Source organism: Cuculus canorus, chromosome 15 (assembly GCF_017976375.1).
Source record: "Cuculus canorus isolate bCucCan1 chromosome 15, bCucCan1.pri, whole genome shotgun sequence".
NCBI classification, from domain to species: Eukaryota; Metazoa; Chordata; class Aves; order Cuculiformes; family Cuculidae; genus Cuculus; species Cuculus canorus.
In genome coordinates, this window is record NC_071415.1 from 17986710 (window position 1) to 18002816 (window position 16107).

Genomic DNA, 16107 nt, shown 5'->3' on the forward strand with positions numbered 1-16107 from the left:
TGTGAGAGGCGTGTCTAAAAATTCTGAGCGCAACATTGAGGTATCCGTGTGGGAGAGAGCTCTTAAATCTGGCCCTGGAGAGGCGTGCTCAACATCTTAAAAAATCGGATGGAACATAAGAGATGAATTTTCCAAGTTTGTCTTACCATATTTATTTTAAGGCTCTTGAATAAGTTGCACTGATTTATATATTAAAACCCATTAGCTTGACACTACTTTTTTCTGCTGTTTACAGGAAAAGGGTGAGCTAAATAGCCCTTTTCTTACCTGATCTTCTAGATACTTAGGGATGGCTTCTTTTCCCCCAAGGAAACTGAGAAGTGTATTCCTTCTTCTCCCAATGCAGGGTGTTTGGAATATAAAGTTTTATTTATAAATAGGTATATTTATAAAAATTAATGATTGAGTGATAGTTCTCATTTATTGTGAGAAGGTCTATCTATGCTAGAAAGCTTTCTAGTTTTGCAGAAATTTGTAGCACTAGACCAAGTTTTCTTGAAAATAACACATTATTCATAGTTTAAAGATAAAATCTGAAGTTCCATACAGAGAAATAATTCTGCAGAATAAAAAGGAACATTTGTTGGGAGGAAAATGTATGTGTGGGGGTAAGACATTTTAAAGAAAAATGTAAACTTAAAATCCAGGAACTTAATATCTAACTTGGGAATGAAGATATATATTAGCCTGGGTGGGTGCTGAAAAAACAAATACTTTCCTATTTTCCTTCTAAAACCAGTAAATTCCCCTCTTTCCTCTTGCCAATAATTTTAACATTTAAAAAAAAAAGAGATTAAGAGAAGGGGAAATAAGGTTCCAATAAGTAATATGTGTGGATTTTTAAATGTTATAATGTGACAAGAGCATTTCCTTCAGGCATATAGCATATACAAAACATCCGAAAGCACAGATCCAGAACGAAGAGGCTCTTTAAACTTCTGTCTCCACTGTCAGACAAAGCTGAGCGACAGAGGGATCTTAGTTACTGCTTAGCAGGGAGGTTGAGGGCGACCATGTGTACTATTGAGCTTCTTGTGGGAGTTATTTTTAAGAAAGAGCTATCAAAAATGTCCTAGTGCTTTTAAAACTAATCGAATACTGTAATACATAATTTATTAATAAAGTAATAATTTTTTTTTTGACTGTGGTAGGTATGAATGCCAGGTATTGGGGTGCAGCAGAATCGCATATTTGGTTTTGACTGTACCATGTATATCACTGCAGTGCATAAGAGCAGCTGGAATCTGACTGATTTTGCCACATGCATACTCCTATCAATATCTAGGACTTGGGATAACTTTCTGAGTTGAGTGCAGGGGAGCGTTAACAGTGCAGGATCAGGTCCTGCAACGTTCATCTCACAAAATGCCTGTAATTCAGCTCAATTTTACAGCGGGAATCTCAAGAGATTGGGACCAGTAGGTCAGTCTCTAGGATAGTACCTATGGATCTGCTGGGAGAGAAAGCAATTTGCAGTGGTTTTATTTTCTGTGCTGTAGGATGGTTTATATCAGTCTAGCCCTTTGAGTGCCCAGCGATCATGCTTGTGTAGAGTTAATCGCAGCGATACACAGGAAACAGATACCCTAAAAATGTCACTGTTGCTTATCTTCTCTGCGAAAACAGAGTTTTGCTTCCACTTCATCATGGACTTTTATGTTGTCTAGCAGTGCTTGCAATAACTGATGAAAGTAATTCTGCCAGTCTTAGTTAAGGTCATTCAACATCAGAGCATGAGAATGAGAGTCTTGCTCTGCAGGCGTGTGTGCGTTGAGTGAAGAGAAGTAATGAAGGCTCTGAATGCAGCTGCCACAACTGTCTCCCCTGTTCATGCCAATGCAAATCTGAAGCAATTCTGTCTCTGTGGTGTGTGCTCTGCATCCCCTTGAATTCGCTGCCCTTCCAGTCAAAGTCTGAATGAAAGTCGTGTTGGAGAACAGGCTCTCCAGTGTCAAAGGATGTCTTAACCAACTGCTGCCCCGGAGTTGTGATGTTGTAAGTGTTCTTAGTGTTCTGGTGCTGGAAAAGTTTTTCTTGGGCAGCAAAACTTGCTTTGAATGATACTTAGGATTTCCTGAATGGCCACATGCAATAAAAGTCTTAGCTAAGTAGAATTTTTCCCCAGCTGCAATAAAGTTAAAAGCCTGTGGGTGTGGATAAGTGTGGTGTACAGAATGTGCATTTGTGTGCACACAAATTTTCAGTGCTTTTCTGTTAACGTACCTGTTGTTGCAGGATCCTTGGAGAGTTTAAGTTATGGAGTTTCCTGTTTTGCAGAGTGTGTAGGTGAGTAAAACAAGACTGTATTCAGGCCTGGTATGTGATAAGGAAGGAATGTTGGTTTTAGCAGGAACGTTAGGTTCTTGGAGGAATTATACTTACGTCTGAGTGATCGCCATTCATGGAAGTAGTGGAGAAGTTCTACTAAGCTTTACTGGGCCCAGACGTGCTTAAGTTTGCATTCTGTGAACTGAGAAAACTCAAAGACAGTATAGCTAAACAAACTACTAAACAGTGCCAGACAAACCCCAGCCACGTAAGACAGTCTTTTTTCCAGTACCCAGGATTAGCTCCTTTCATTCTGAAACAGGCACAAAGCTGGTATTCTCTCAGGGAGGAGCAGACAGGAAGATAGGATACTGAACTGACCTGGAAAGGCTTGGTTGAGTGGTTTGAGGTGTAGTTTGTAATTTATGCTTATTTACACTCACAGCGGGTAATTGAATGTGTGAAAGTGCTTTACAGTGTAACAGCAAAGGGGGAGCACATGGGTGTTCTGCTCCCAAGGAGGTCTTGCCCTGGCCTCTTAGGTGCATACTCAGACAATGTGGCCCAGAGACTCTCTGTTCAACATTACTCCATCTCTGTCTGGCTTTGCCTTTGGAAATGCCCAAGTGTTGCAGTGCCCTTGAGGCAGAGAAAAAGAAGGTCTATATTATGGGAGCCACTGTGGTCATTTTTCCTAGATAGTATCTCCTTAACCTGAAGGACGGAGGAGGGTATTTTCTTTGAATTTTTCCTCTTCTGCACTTCAGTGGTCCCAGTTAAGGTCATACCATGATGTCTTACCTTTCGGGATGCTGTATTTGTTACAATCTCACGCACCACAGCCACCAAAATGTGTGACATTGAAGGTATTATGGCTCTGATCTTCTCATCCTTTCAGAGTTAATTCTTCTAATCTGGTCAAGAAGAAAACCTGCTTTGATTAGAGGAAGACAGAGACTATATAGCACCCCAGAGGGTGTCTGACATAGTCACTAGAAGACAGTTCTACCCATGGACACTTGCTCAGTCATTACAATGTCTTCATACACATATTAATACTCTTTATCTTCCCATGCTTTCTTTTCCTTAGCAGGGAAAGTCTGCCTTTTCAGGCAGGCTTTCAGAACCAAAGTCCTTACTTAACCACATCATTTAGTTTACACATCATATGTGTAACTCGCAGCATGGGCATGTAAAGCACTGAATGCATCAGCAGATCTTTTTCCTCTTGCTGTTGCAAAGGTCCTGCTTTGCTGTTCTCTGAAAGGTGTCAGAAGAGCATCATGCTGTAAATGCATTGCATCCCTTTTCTGCTCTTGGCAGTTAGGTTCCTGCCTCATTGGAAATTGTGAGGTTATGTGCGTAGGAGAGAGGGAAATTCTTTTCACCCTCCACACAGGAGCTATCACTGACATGCAGGGTGTTTTCAGAAACCAACTTCTTTCAATTGTAGGTCCAAGTGGGAAGGGAACATTCTGAATATTCGGCCCCTTGTTTAGCTGATTTCAGTGTCCAAAAGATTAAAAAGTAGGAAAAAATAGGGGGAGAGGGGATCCTAATAGACTAAAAAAACCTATTTTACGTTTGTTTCCTAGGACACGGTGCATCGTACTTCCCCAAGATAGGTAGATACAGCTACAGGTATTCAACAGTCACCAGCACTTTCCTGCGGGAAAGTATTTACAAAAACAGTGGCATCTTTCTGGAGAGCACAGTGATCATTGAGGTACTGGGGAATTGCCAGATGGTTTTGAAAGTGAGTATTGTTATAATCATTTGAGTGATTGGGATGTGCTGACGTGGAACTGGAGCTTTCTTTGGGATTACTGCTATGTTTAAAACATTTGTTTTTCTTGTAATTAAAAGCCAGTTCAATTCTGGATCTCATAATTAGAGTTGCAGAATTGCTTTGATGCGACGTGGCTTCAGATAAGTATTTGCCAGTTTTAAAGGGCAGATTAAACAAATAATTGTTTTCTTTCCGAAGCAGCATGACTGTTTCAGAGAACTTGAGGTGTATATATGATGTACTGGGTTGGTGCCAGTCCTGGCCCAGAGTAAAATTCAGTCTTGGAACACACTTCACAGATCTCTACAGGAGATTTCTCTCACAGTGAGAAGAGCAACAGACAAGTTTAAAATTATGAACCTTTTCCTGGGGTCAGCCCTGTGGTAGGGCAGTTTGAGAACAGTGCTTTAACAGAGGGAGCATGGAAAATAAACTTCTCTTGTCTGCCTTGGTTTTCCTTCAGGTTAACAGAGAGGATAATTCATGAGTTCTGCAGGGGGTTGACATGTGTGTACTATATACACATACACGAGGCTGAAGAAGAATAGGATAGTTATCCCTGCCCTAATATGGCCATATGGATTAAATTAACTGGTCAGTGATCCTGTGACTTTACATGAAAAAGGAGAATTTGGGTACTGTCTTCAGATTGAATCACTCTCTTCTGTCTTGCAGTATCAGTGGCTGGATTCCCTAACTTCTAGCTCTTTATCTTACTTTGAGGCCTCCTAAGACATGCAAAACAATACGTAGTTGAGTGCTTGTTTTTATAAAAGATAAAAAGTAGATGATATTAAGATAAAAAATTACTAACAGTTGCAGTCTCTGCTGTACTTAAAATGGGTCAGAAAGCCACCATTTTTGATCTACTGTTTGAGAACTGTTCTTCCTTACCACAACCAGCAAAACTGCAAGTATTTTAGGGAATTCCATTACAAACTTAAGTATACATTTTCTCCTCTGAGTTCGGTAAAAAGAGCTATGAAATGGCTACTGTATATAGAGAACTTTACCAGGTATGGTCTCAAGAGTCAACGGAGATGGGTAGTAAATTTGCTTCTCAACAAGAATAGAGAGGACTTATATTTGTCCAGGCTTCTACTTTACCCAGGAGTAGGTGATTGCTTCTGGCTTGAAAATGAAAGGGATATAATAGTGCCATATGAAATGCATTTAATAGTGAGAGAAACATCTTTGTAGAAGAAATTTCTGGAAGCCATCTCAGATATGCAACCTGAAGATGTGGCTACTGCAGTTGTGTTGCTTGCAGCGCTAAGCCTCTTTTCATAGTCTATGACATTTATGTAGATATCCTTACGTGACTGAAGTCCACAAGTTCCTATTGACAATGATATTTGTTGCTCTCTAATCTTTATTCCTAGGTAGAAGATGTACAGATTAAGAAACATCTTGCATCCAGAGAGGAGACTCTGAAGGAAATAGACAGTCTAAGGTAGAAAAACTTCTTCTTCTTGGGGCTATTCTGAAGCTGTATGGCTTAACAGCAGCTTGACTGGACATTGATCACTCTGTTTCACACCCTCATCAGTTTTAGTTTGGCCTGTATTGTGTTTGGTTTGGGTTTTTTTGTTTGAATAAGCAAGAATCAAGATTTAAGCACCATCAGCAAAATGAGAGGCATTTGGTCCAAAAAGAGTTTTTTAAACCTAGTTCTCGTCCCTTTTTATGTAAAAACATTTGGAGAGTAGACAAATTATTCTGGGTACAAATTGTCAGGCCTCTAGCTGGCATAGATCACTCTCTAGTTCTCTGAGTTGCAGTTGTTACTTGTACAAACTCTTGAGTTTTGAAGTACATTTCAGAAGTGCTTGATTTAGAGGATTGCAGCGATGAAAAATGCTGAGGTTTTTCTCCTCCGCAGTATTTAAACTGCATTTATTCATGTAATGCCATTTTCTTCCTTTTTAAGTTTTTGCTTTTAGTAGCTCATTCATAACGTATGTCACTGTGTTTCACTCTGGCTTGCAAAAGTGCAGAATCTAGTGAAGATGCCTTTACAAAAAAGTCTCTTCAAACTGTGGAGGTCTGTTAGTTTCCCAGAAGGCTGATGCTTTTTGTGTGGTCGAAAAAATCAATTCTGTTGCCTGATTATGCTCAGCCTTATAATCTTCTTTTTGTCCTGCACTTAGATTCTCAGCCTTTAAACAACACTGAGAACTGAAGTAATTGACTCAATTCAAAGAGTCAAAAAGAGCAGGTTTGGAGTAAATGCATTGCTTTTTACATTCATCAAGGAGAGCCTTGTGTTCCACAGTACGTGTAGTAGTATCAGAGTTGGAATTGGAATACAGGCAAATCTTCTTCCGAGAAGCTATTTGTAGGATTTTCATAGAGGTAAGAGCTGTTTCTTTGCAGAGAAGTCAAAAAATACAGGTAGCATAGAAAGCATCCCGTGAAGCTTGGCTATTGAAAATAATTATTCAGATGAGTGAACCTTATTAGCATTTGTCTCAGCCTATTGTGAATATACAGTGGTTCAGCTTGTCCTCTGAGCATGCATGCAGTTTCCACAGATAGCAGCAAAAGCCACCACAGTTGTGTACGAGTTTAGAAACCCTTATAACAAGTGCACAGTCTCTTCTCCTGGAAAGATTTTATCCAGATGTTAATGCATTTAGAGTTTTTCTCGTGCATTGTCTTTGTGACATGGTTAATTAGATGAACATTTAGTTCCACAGCTGACATGCAGATAGGGTGTATAGAAGTTGATCATTGGGCTACTATAGAATCCTTCTTTTGCATAACTTATATTTCGCCACTTAGAAGGGAAATATGTAATTAAAGTACTTGATATTATGAGTGAAAATCAATGTTAAAATTGATCTCCTGCAAAAGTAAAGAACACTGTATTCTGGGATAGCAAAAGCAATCGGGGGCAGACTGACAACAGAGACTGGGGCACAACTGTGGGACAGAGCCCACGTTAACACCTAGCAGAGCAGTAAGATATGGGGTGATGGGTTGGTTGGAGAGCAGTTATCCTTGTGTGTATCACAGCTGAAGAGAAACATGCAGTTACTTTGGAATTGAGACATGCTTACCAGTGCTAAAGGTACCCTGAATCATAAAATGGATTTTCTGTCTTACATTAAAGGAGAACTGTTACCATTGAGTATAATTGCTTGTAAAGAATTTACTAGGAGTTGTTTTTACGAAGTGTTACAGTTATGTTGAAGATGCTGTGATTACCTTGACAATTTGGGGGGTTTTCTTGTTTAGTTGTTCGGGTTTTTTTTAAGGGCTCTTAAAGTCAGGGTGAATTCATAAAGAATAGAGGCTTGCTATAAAGAATGGAGATACAGAATAAAACAGATTTGTTCATAAAATCTGAGTCTGATGTCATAAACTGACTTGCAGCCACTGTTTGAAGCAAGAAACTATAAATTATTTAATTGCAGGGAAATACTGGAACGGCATCCTCTTCATTTTTCTTTCCATGATGGGAAAGTTCTGAAGCTCTGTCCTGTGAGTGGTGAAAAGACCTGGGCACTGAATGTAAAGCGAGGCATTCTCAGTGTCATGCAGACATCACAAGTGTCCGCTGCTACTGCAGTAGTTGAAGAGGTGAGACCGTTGGTAGAGTCATGCTTTTGGTTGTCTCTTAGCTGTTGTGTGTGTTAGGTCTATTCCCGTTATAAATAAATGAAGGGGTTTGCCACTTCATGACTGATCAGCCACCAGTGGTGGTCATCTGGTTGCTTTTTGTAGTGAATGTCAAGAAATTACCTATAATTTGCATTCTTATTGAGGGCTGGAATCCACTACTTGGTTACCTGAGGAAAAGCTGTGTATTGCAGAGTTATCTGAGAAGTTGTAACACCAGAGCTCATGCTTTATCTGTTCTCTGGGGAAAATACAATACTCATTATTCACGATAATTCATCATGTCTTTCCTCATTAATTTCAGGAGGCTTTCAGATCAAGTTTCTCAGAGGTCTTTGCAATTTTTTTTGAATACTTCAGCTCAAGTTCTGCTGCATTGCACAGAAACAATGGTCCGGAGTGCCCAACTGTCACCCATGTGTTTGCATGTGTGCAGCTGAGGTGCCTCAATGGCTGCATTCTTCCGTTGTGCGCAGCAGTCTCTAGACTGACCTTCAGCATGATGTACACTGCATCATTCTCAATGAAGTTAAACAAATCAACAAACTCAGGTTATTGTAAAGTTTGACCAAAGTCTCTAAAATGATTTACCTTTCCATAGCTTTTGTGGCAAAGCCAGTGAGCTGCAAGGGAGAATATAGATCTCTGTTGTAATGTTATTACAGCAAAGAAATTATTAAAATTAATTGTAATAACCCAGAATACCTGCTTGTATTGTGTATGTGCATGTATGACTCAACACTGTACATTTGTTCCTAGGTGGATGTCCTGGGAATATGCCCAACCAGGTATCAGCGAAGAGGTCCTAGTCTTGTCAAGACGAAGGACTTAAATCTCTGCTCTCATCGGTATTCTGGTTTTACTTCTGTGCAGTCTGTTGTTCTTCCTTATGTGTCGGTAAGTCTTGGGGAATTACACTGATTCTTCCACAGGACCTTTTAATTTCTTCGAAGCATGATAACGTAAATGAAAACATTTTTGATTAGTCATTTATGTACAGCTATAGTTGTGTGTGTCTGCTCAAACTTGAATCCTTAGCAAAGAAACAATGAATATTATTGTCCCTGTAATGCATGTTATTCACTGAATTTGTTTTTAGTGCAAATTTGCATTGCCGCTGATAAACTTTATAGTATAAATGCAAGAGGTTGTTAGGTGCCTGGATTAAATGCTGTCATTAATATACATTATACTTATAGTGGTAAACTGAAAGTAGAGTGTGAAAGAGAAGGATAGAGAGATGTGGATAAGAAAAAAACATTATGCAAAGGATGTTGTTATTTGCAGAAAATTTTGGAAAGATAGAAAATTTCTAAAAGCCAGACTTACAGCTTCCACTGTTCACGGCAAATATAGTCAATTGAGACCATTTGACACTGGAAGCTAGTAGCAGCTGCATTTCAGTGAAAAATTAGACAGAAAATAAAAAGCGTATTAACCTCTACAGGCTGAGCACTATCTAAGGTCTAGGCAAGAGACTACACACTGTGTCACAGAACTGGAATTCTCTGTGAAGTTGGGCGAGAAAAGATAGGGCAGGCTGACATAGGTCTTCAAGACTTTATCTGAAGTATTTGTTCTTTTCAGTCTGAGCATCAGTTCCTGTCCTCCAAACTGGAATGTGTTCAGAGCATAAAGGATGGAGTCCTGGCAGAGGCCAAATGTACTGAGTCCAACCTTGTTACACTGTCCTCTAAGAAGGACAGCGGGGCAGCGACACAGACACAGTCTTTGCTGAAACTCTTTCAAATTGAAACAGAGACACTATACACGAAAGGTATCATCATGTTTCTGCTAAAACAAAGTAAATTTATTTCCTAGAAAAATCTTGGGCCTATGTCTTCCCTGTGAGAACTCTTTGCCTATGTTATGTCCTTTAAAGTATTAAACTGTGTGAAAGTGGATGTTATTACAGGCTGGGCTGCTGAGAGCTACCTGTTCTATAGAGTTGGGGCCTGCTATAACAAAACTGGGTGCACCTTCAAAAGTGGTGGACTTCTGTAATGGCCAGCTCCTTTTTACCTACTTTACAGACCTTGCCTCCTCGTACTAAGAGCACCAGCCTTCCTGTGTCTGTGGACAATTCTTACTTTGTGTACAAATGGAGCCTAAATAATTGCGAGTCCCAATGGAACTAAGGACATGCTGTGTCTGAGAACTGTTTCAGTTTTGCTCCTTTGCTCTGTGTGCTTAGGAAGAAGCTCTTCATGGTGAGAGTGGTGGAAGTTCTTCACTATGAGAGTGGTGAGGCACTGGCACAGGCTGCCCAGGGAAGCTGTGGCTGCCCCATCCGTGAGGATGTTCAAGGCCAGGTTGGATGGGCCTTGGGCCCTGATCCAGGGGATTGGAACTGGATGGGCTTTAAGGTCCCTTCCAAACCAAACCATTCTATGATTCTATAATTCTCCTTAGAATGATTCTACTGAAGTCAATGGGAGGCTTGCCTGAGGGAAGATTTTAAATCTGAGCTCCAAGTGTTGAGAAATGGTTTTTTTTTTTTCTGTCTGCTTCTAAATATTTTATATTGCAAAAGGAAAATCCAGGTTTCCAGGACATTTTGTGTATATTTATCCTCATGTATGATGACAAGATTCTATCGCAGGAAGAGGTTGAGAGCCAAGCCACTTGTTTTTCTTGGCACCTAGATCTCCTATTGAGTTTTTGAGAGGTTGAAGTGTGGTGCAAGTGATTAGATAAAATTGGAAAGGGTGGTGAATGTGAAATAGCAAGGCCATTGTAAGAGGCATATTGATGGAAAGTGGGACTCTTTTTCATGTATATCTTATTTATCCTGTTTCTCTGACTCTTTCAGGTCACACTTGTCTTTAGGCATTTGTTCTGTTCCGTACTTAAATTCGACCTGACTGCATGCATTCATATTCATCCCTTGGCTTTACTGAGACTAGAGACATATCTAATTTTTCCTTACGTCTTTCCAGTGGACTCCGAGGATCTGTATGTGACCGGCATGCTCTATGAAAGGGAAGAAACTGAGAGGGAAGTCACTGGAGAGGAAGTGACTGAACTGTTGTGGAAGCTTTGCTTAGCACAGAGTGCGAGTTTTGAGGTAAGCTATCACGCATAACCTCTGTTTATTTGTAAGGCCCTTTATAGTGTGTGAGTTCTCCTGCACAGCAGCTGGATCAGTTATTGTTTGTCACTATCTGTGAAATGAAGATCCCCATCTTCTGTAAAATTTGGAGATTATCAAGAACACCTGTTATATACAACGCAGAAGGATCAACAGGTGATGGTGCTTAATCATTGCTGACCTGTGATGAACTGAATAGAATGACCAAAAAGAGAGGGCACTTCATATCCCATTATCCTCCAGGTGGAGCAGTTCTTGCTACTCATGAAGTTCCTATATAGAACAATGTGGGAAAAGGGTAAATTTGAAAACAGAAGAACACACTTCTTGTTTAAGTCATTCATGGTCAGGATATTACTAGAAAACAAGCATGGTCTAATGGGTTAAACACTGAACTGGGCCTTTGTACTTCCATGAATTTGCCACTGGTGAGTTTAGTCAGCTCATTCCTGATATATTCCTGTTCCCTGTACTCTGATGTTCTTGTCTTGTTAGATTGCTTATGCTTTGGAGCAAGGTTATTTCTTCTGCAGTGGGATTGTGATCTCTCCTGGAAATACATTTAGGTACAGTGATGTTAACAAAAAGTTTCAGACCCAGCCTAGGAGAAGTCACTTCACCTTCCTTTATCTAGGTTTAAGTCCCATGTTAAAGAACAAAAGTTCTGCCTTTCTCTTCCCTGGGGGGGACACAGGTAGTGGGTGATAGAGTACAGGCTTTGCAGGGACTGGAGAAGAGTGTGCTGATGGATTACAACTCTGCAGGCCAGTGGTGCCTGTTGAGAAATTAATGTGCTATGTATATTCACCTTTATGTTAGCTTTAGCTGTGATTAATGAGCTCAAGTAAGCGCTTGTGTAATATGCTATGAGACTTCAGGCACAGTGTGGAGAAGAATCACAGTCACAACAACTGAAGCGAGCAAATTCAGTCAGCTATGGTTAATTACAACCCTAGCAGTTACTCCCAGCTTATTAAATGATGATCATAGTCTGACCTGGTATCACAGCCTGACAAAGACCTTCACACAGGGTAGAGGAGGAAGCAGCAGGTGGCCTATAAGGGTAGTGGTATATGGAACAGATTTCTCTCTCAATTATAAGCAAGGCTGTCATCTTTTTTAGCAGCATGCTAAGAAGATTCGAGCTCTAGAGAGCAAACAGAGCCATCAATGTAATGATTCTACTGATTCTTGATAATATAGAATAAAAGCAGCCTCCTTGAGTATACTGATGCTTAATTCTTTGTGGCTTTCATGTAAGGACAGTATGTAATGGCATTTAGGAACAGACCAGAGGGCTACATACTGCTTGAAAAATGTTAAAAAAAGAAATTACTGCAGTGGACCTGAGAAACTTTGTCTAAACCCCACCTTCTTTTGAACAGCCATAATTCAGTGCCTTTGAAAGAATGGTAGATGATTTTTCCCAGTAACAGTGGGATGCCACTTCTGTCTCCAAAGAGGCCCACTGGCTTCATGTGTGGGAAATCTGTTTTGTGAATTGCTAAGCTTAGTACAAGTGGCTGCTGTCTGTGCCACTGCCGAAAAGAGATGAATTATTCATCATATGCCTGTCCCAGCACAGGGTTAGATTCCTTGTTAGCCATTTTCACTGTTTCAGGGTGTTCCTTCTGCGTGACAAGGCATTTCAAAGGGGATCTTTATTATCCCTCATTCTGACTGATAAAATGTCCTTTGGTCCAGGAAAGAAGTTATGGGAATGCCCATGGCGTTTCTTGGGAAACGGCGCCTCTGTTATTCATGTATAGCTTGTTTGTCCCCTTATTGTTTGACTCTGAATGATGTGAGATTATGCATTTCTTTCAGGACACAAAACCAAGAATAAATGGAAGGGAAAATCCCCAACTCCAGGGAAGACAGTGAAGGGATGAGAAAATGGGGGTGGAGACTGTGTCATTTTCAAGGAACCAAAGTTGTTTGTTGTTTTTTTTAATGCTCTTATGAGACAAGGTTGAATTTCAATGTAGATGTAGATTAACTAATGGACCATTAAGTGAACAAGCTGCATACTGACAAAGAGTGGTCAAAGGTCTGGGGAGAAGGGACCCTCACTTGAGAGAAGGAAGCCTGTCACACAGCTTCTGCTGGGGGCCACACTGACGTTTGCTGTCTGGATTTTGATGCTGGATTAGTAGCTCTAGTGAATGTGGCCATGTATACATTAAGCACTGTGGACAAGAGCATGTTAGATTCACTCTGCGCGACTCCTGTACCCCAATCTGACCCATAAGAGGGCCATTTGTTTTTCTCATAAAGCATTCTAATTGCTAGTTACCACCTAGTTGGGTGTTAGGATTTCTATGTTTCTAACTTTTGTGTCTAAAGAGTATAACAGAGTATTTCCCAGGTAAGGAAGAGATTCTGATTATCAGCATAAATTAAGGTGCTGTAGTTACATGGATGAATTTGCTTTTTCAAATGCAAGTGTTCTTTTTCTGTATGACTATAAAGGTAACAACTCTTCCAGGAAGTGAAGTCCTCTGCTTTATTATTAAGAAGTAAAAATAGGTGTTCCTCTGTGAAACTGAGTTATTAGATAGGAGCTTTTCTAGTCAGCAGGTGTGAAGCAGAATGAAGTCAGCCTACAGTCTAAAATTATATCACCTGGAAATACACCAGTCTGGAAATTTTATCTTGACCTGTGCTGTGGCCTCCAGCTGATGAGCATCTGAGCTTATCAGCAGCTGCACACACAGCTCCTTGTGGTGGCATCTGCAGGGCTCCCCAGCTCACTGGTCATGCTGCCTGTACTGTATTTGCCTGTGTAAAACTGCATGAAAGGTCTGTGTTTTACAAATGCTTTTGAGGAACTTCATTAAGTATGGTTCTCTGAATATTTTGTAGACCATGAAATGTAATCTGTTTCAGTAGCTCATTAGCATTCAGGGTTTGGTAATGTCTTCTTAGTATAGATCTTAAAAGGGATGATGGAATGGGGTGGAATGCAATGAAGTGGAATACATGTGGTCTAACTGCATGTTAGCTATGGAATCATAAATGTTATTGCAATTAATACCCAGGTAGAGCTTCTTGTATGAGAATAAATTTCAATTTGTTGAAATTAATATGATATTGCTAAAAAGAAAAGAAGTCCCAAAAGAACAAAAATGTAAACAGTGTTATTCTGGATCTAACAAATTATGCTCTTAGCCTGTCAAACAACATGGCAAGAAATTTCTCCATCTTCTTACTGAAAGACAGCTTCTTTTTACTGAAAATGTCTTGGCAGTCTTAAATTGAAATCAAATGCTGGCACTGGGTTATTCTAATTTTTCATGGTTTTTGGAAGCAGCTCCTAGAAGGAAGGTCAAGAAGTCAATTAGGTCTCTCCCCAGACCTCTGGAAATGTGACTTAGTGGAATTAGACTTCAGTTGTATGACTTCTAGATGAAGAAAAATGTTTTCTTAGACACAGTCCTGTGTCTAAGCCTTTCACGTCTGAAGTGAATGAAGAACTGAAGTTCATCTTTATGACACGGACCATGATTAAAACTTGTACCTTATAAAGTTAGGTTAAAATGAATGTACAAGCTACTGTATATAACATTGTGATTTTCAAGTAATGAGACCTTGTTCCTTCTTGAACTTTGGATCAAGTCTCAGAGGAACACGTCTACATGCTATTTAGTCTTTAAAATACCATTTCCCAAAAACCTACTAAGTCCAAGGTAACAATGTGATGAATAGTGTATGTGCAGATGAAAATAATCTGAAAAAAGGAGAAAAGATCCTCCTTCCTCAGCAGAGAAAGAGTGATAGGGACAGTGGGAAGGGAGGAGGTTTCACTCTGGGTTACAGAGCGTACACTCTGCTGGTCTAACCCAAAGTCTCTTGTGCTGTGTTCTCTAAAGCTGGTTTCTGCACAGCTCTAATACTGCATTTGTTATTGTGCTCTCTTACAGGCTGCAGGCCTTTTCATGACTCTTGTGTTTGAGCTTCAACATCTTTCTGTTGGGGCATTAAAAGTGCTGTGGCAAAGATCTTCCTTTAAATGCAGAGACAACTGGTAAGGCCCCATTAGTAATTGCATTAAAATATATAAAGGAAAGAAATGTTTTGTATTTAAAATAGGTTAATGATTTAAATCAATGTTGCGTTTAGGTTTGTAGCACTTCAAATGAAGAATGTGCAATGCGGATCTTACGTATGTGGCAGAAGGCTGATATTCTCTGCTTAGTGAATGAATGATGGGTACAAGATAGACTTTCCTGTCCCATGCCTGTTCCTGCATACAGACTTCCCATTGCAGAAACGGTGTGAACAGGAAATTTGAGTTGTGGCTTAGACGGAAATCAGTGCTTCTAGTTTTAAGCATCTACTTTCATTTGTTATGAAAAAGCTTACCTGGATCTGTACCTTCAGAGTGCCCTTAGTGCTCATGGGGAGGGAAGGCAAATGTTAGGCTGTGAGTGTGGGCCAGGTGGAAGCGCACCTTTTAGCAGCAGCCTGGTCACAGGGTGGTTTACACTCGTCATTGAACTGCTGCTTTAATGATGAGGGTTCCACTCCTTTGCAGTCAGGAATAGTTCTGATCCAGTGTTTTGAGACATTCAGAAATACTAATCCAATATTGTTAAAAGCAATACATTTCTGCCTCTGAAATCAATATTCCAAAAAGTATAAACAAAGAAACAAGTTTTTTACTTGTTTACAGTACAAAATGTAATCAGTTTGTTTGAAATTAATCTAAATCAGTTTGTTTGAAATTAATCTAATGCCAGATTTAATGTTCGTAACAATATATTAAACTGAACTTTGTGCAAAAGGGGCAAATTTTGTTTTGGCTTAGGTTTATTTAGACAAATAGTCATGCCAATATTCTTAAGTTTTAGAAAGTAATCCAAACTACTCTGTCTTTTCCTATATTAACTTCAAAGTAATTTTAATCAGGACAACGTTATTAACTTAGGAGCTAAAAAGAATCCCATACAAGCTGCCTTTTTTCTCTGACACAAGTGCTTTTACCCATCTTAGTTTAACTGCTTCGGAGTAAATGTAAAAGTGTCCATCCACCAGTATAGGGGGTAGGTAGAGAGTGTTTGCAGAGGGATTCTTAAGAGCTGAAATGCATATTGTCTATTTCCACTTAGATAAGGCCTAAAAAAGCAGAAGTAAAAGCCAGTCAATTCAGCTGATTTTAATGTTTTCATTTTTTTATTGGTGAAATGAAAGAGAAAACCCACCTTAATAATAAAAAAATCAATGCTTTAAGGTGCCTCTGTCTTTAGAAGTCAAACTTGGGATATGTTCTGGCTTCATTTTTAGAAAAAGCAAATGAATATTTTCTTAAAAGCCTGGTTGCGTACAATTCTGA

General features: G+C 39.7%; 1 protein-coding gene across 7 annotated transcripts in view; it reads left to right on the forward strand.

The window, feature by feature from the left end:
* LOC128853691 (uncharacterized) overlaps positions 1–16107 on the forward strand; it is an 84958-nt gene that overhangs the window by 971 nt on the left and 67880 nt on the right. For all 7 annotated transcript variants that reach the window (XR_008452370.1, XR_008452369.1, XR_008452368.1 and 4 more), the window contains exons 2-9: positions 2236–2286; positions 3864–4024; positions 5440–5510; positions 7477–7642; positions 8441–8578; positions 9269–9458; positions 10621–10748; positions 14696–14799. Coding sequence is in view for 4 of the 7 variants with exons in the window: in XM_054080222.1 (XP_053936197.1) it covers positions 2236–2286; positions 3864–4024; positions 5440–5510; positions 7477–7642; positions 8441–8578; positions 9269–9458; positions 10621–10748; positions 14696–14799 (1009 nt within the window). In the remaining 3 variants the exon portion in view is untranslated. The remainder of the gene's footprint in view (positions 1–2235; positions 2287–3863; positions 4025–5439; positions 5511–7476; positions 7643–8440; positions 8579–9268; positions 9459–10620; positions 10749–14695; positions 14800–16107) is intronic.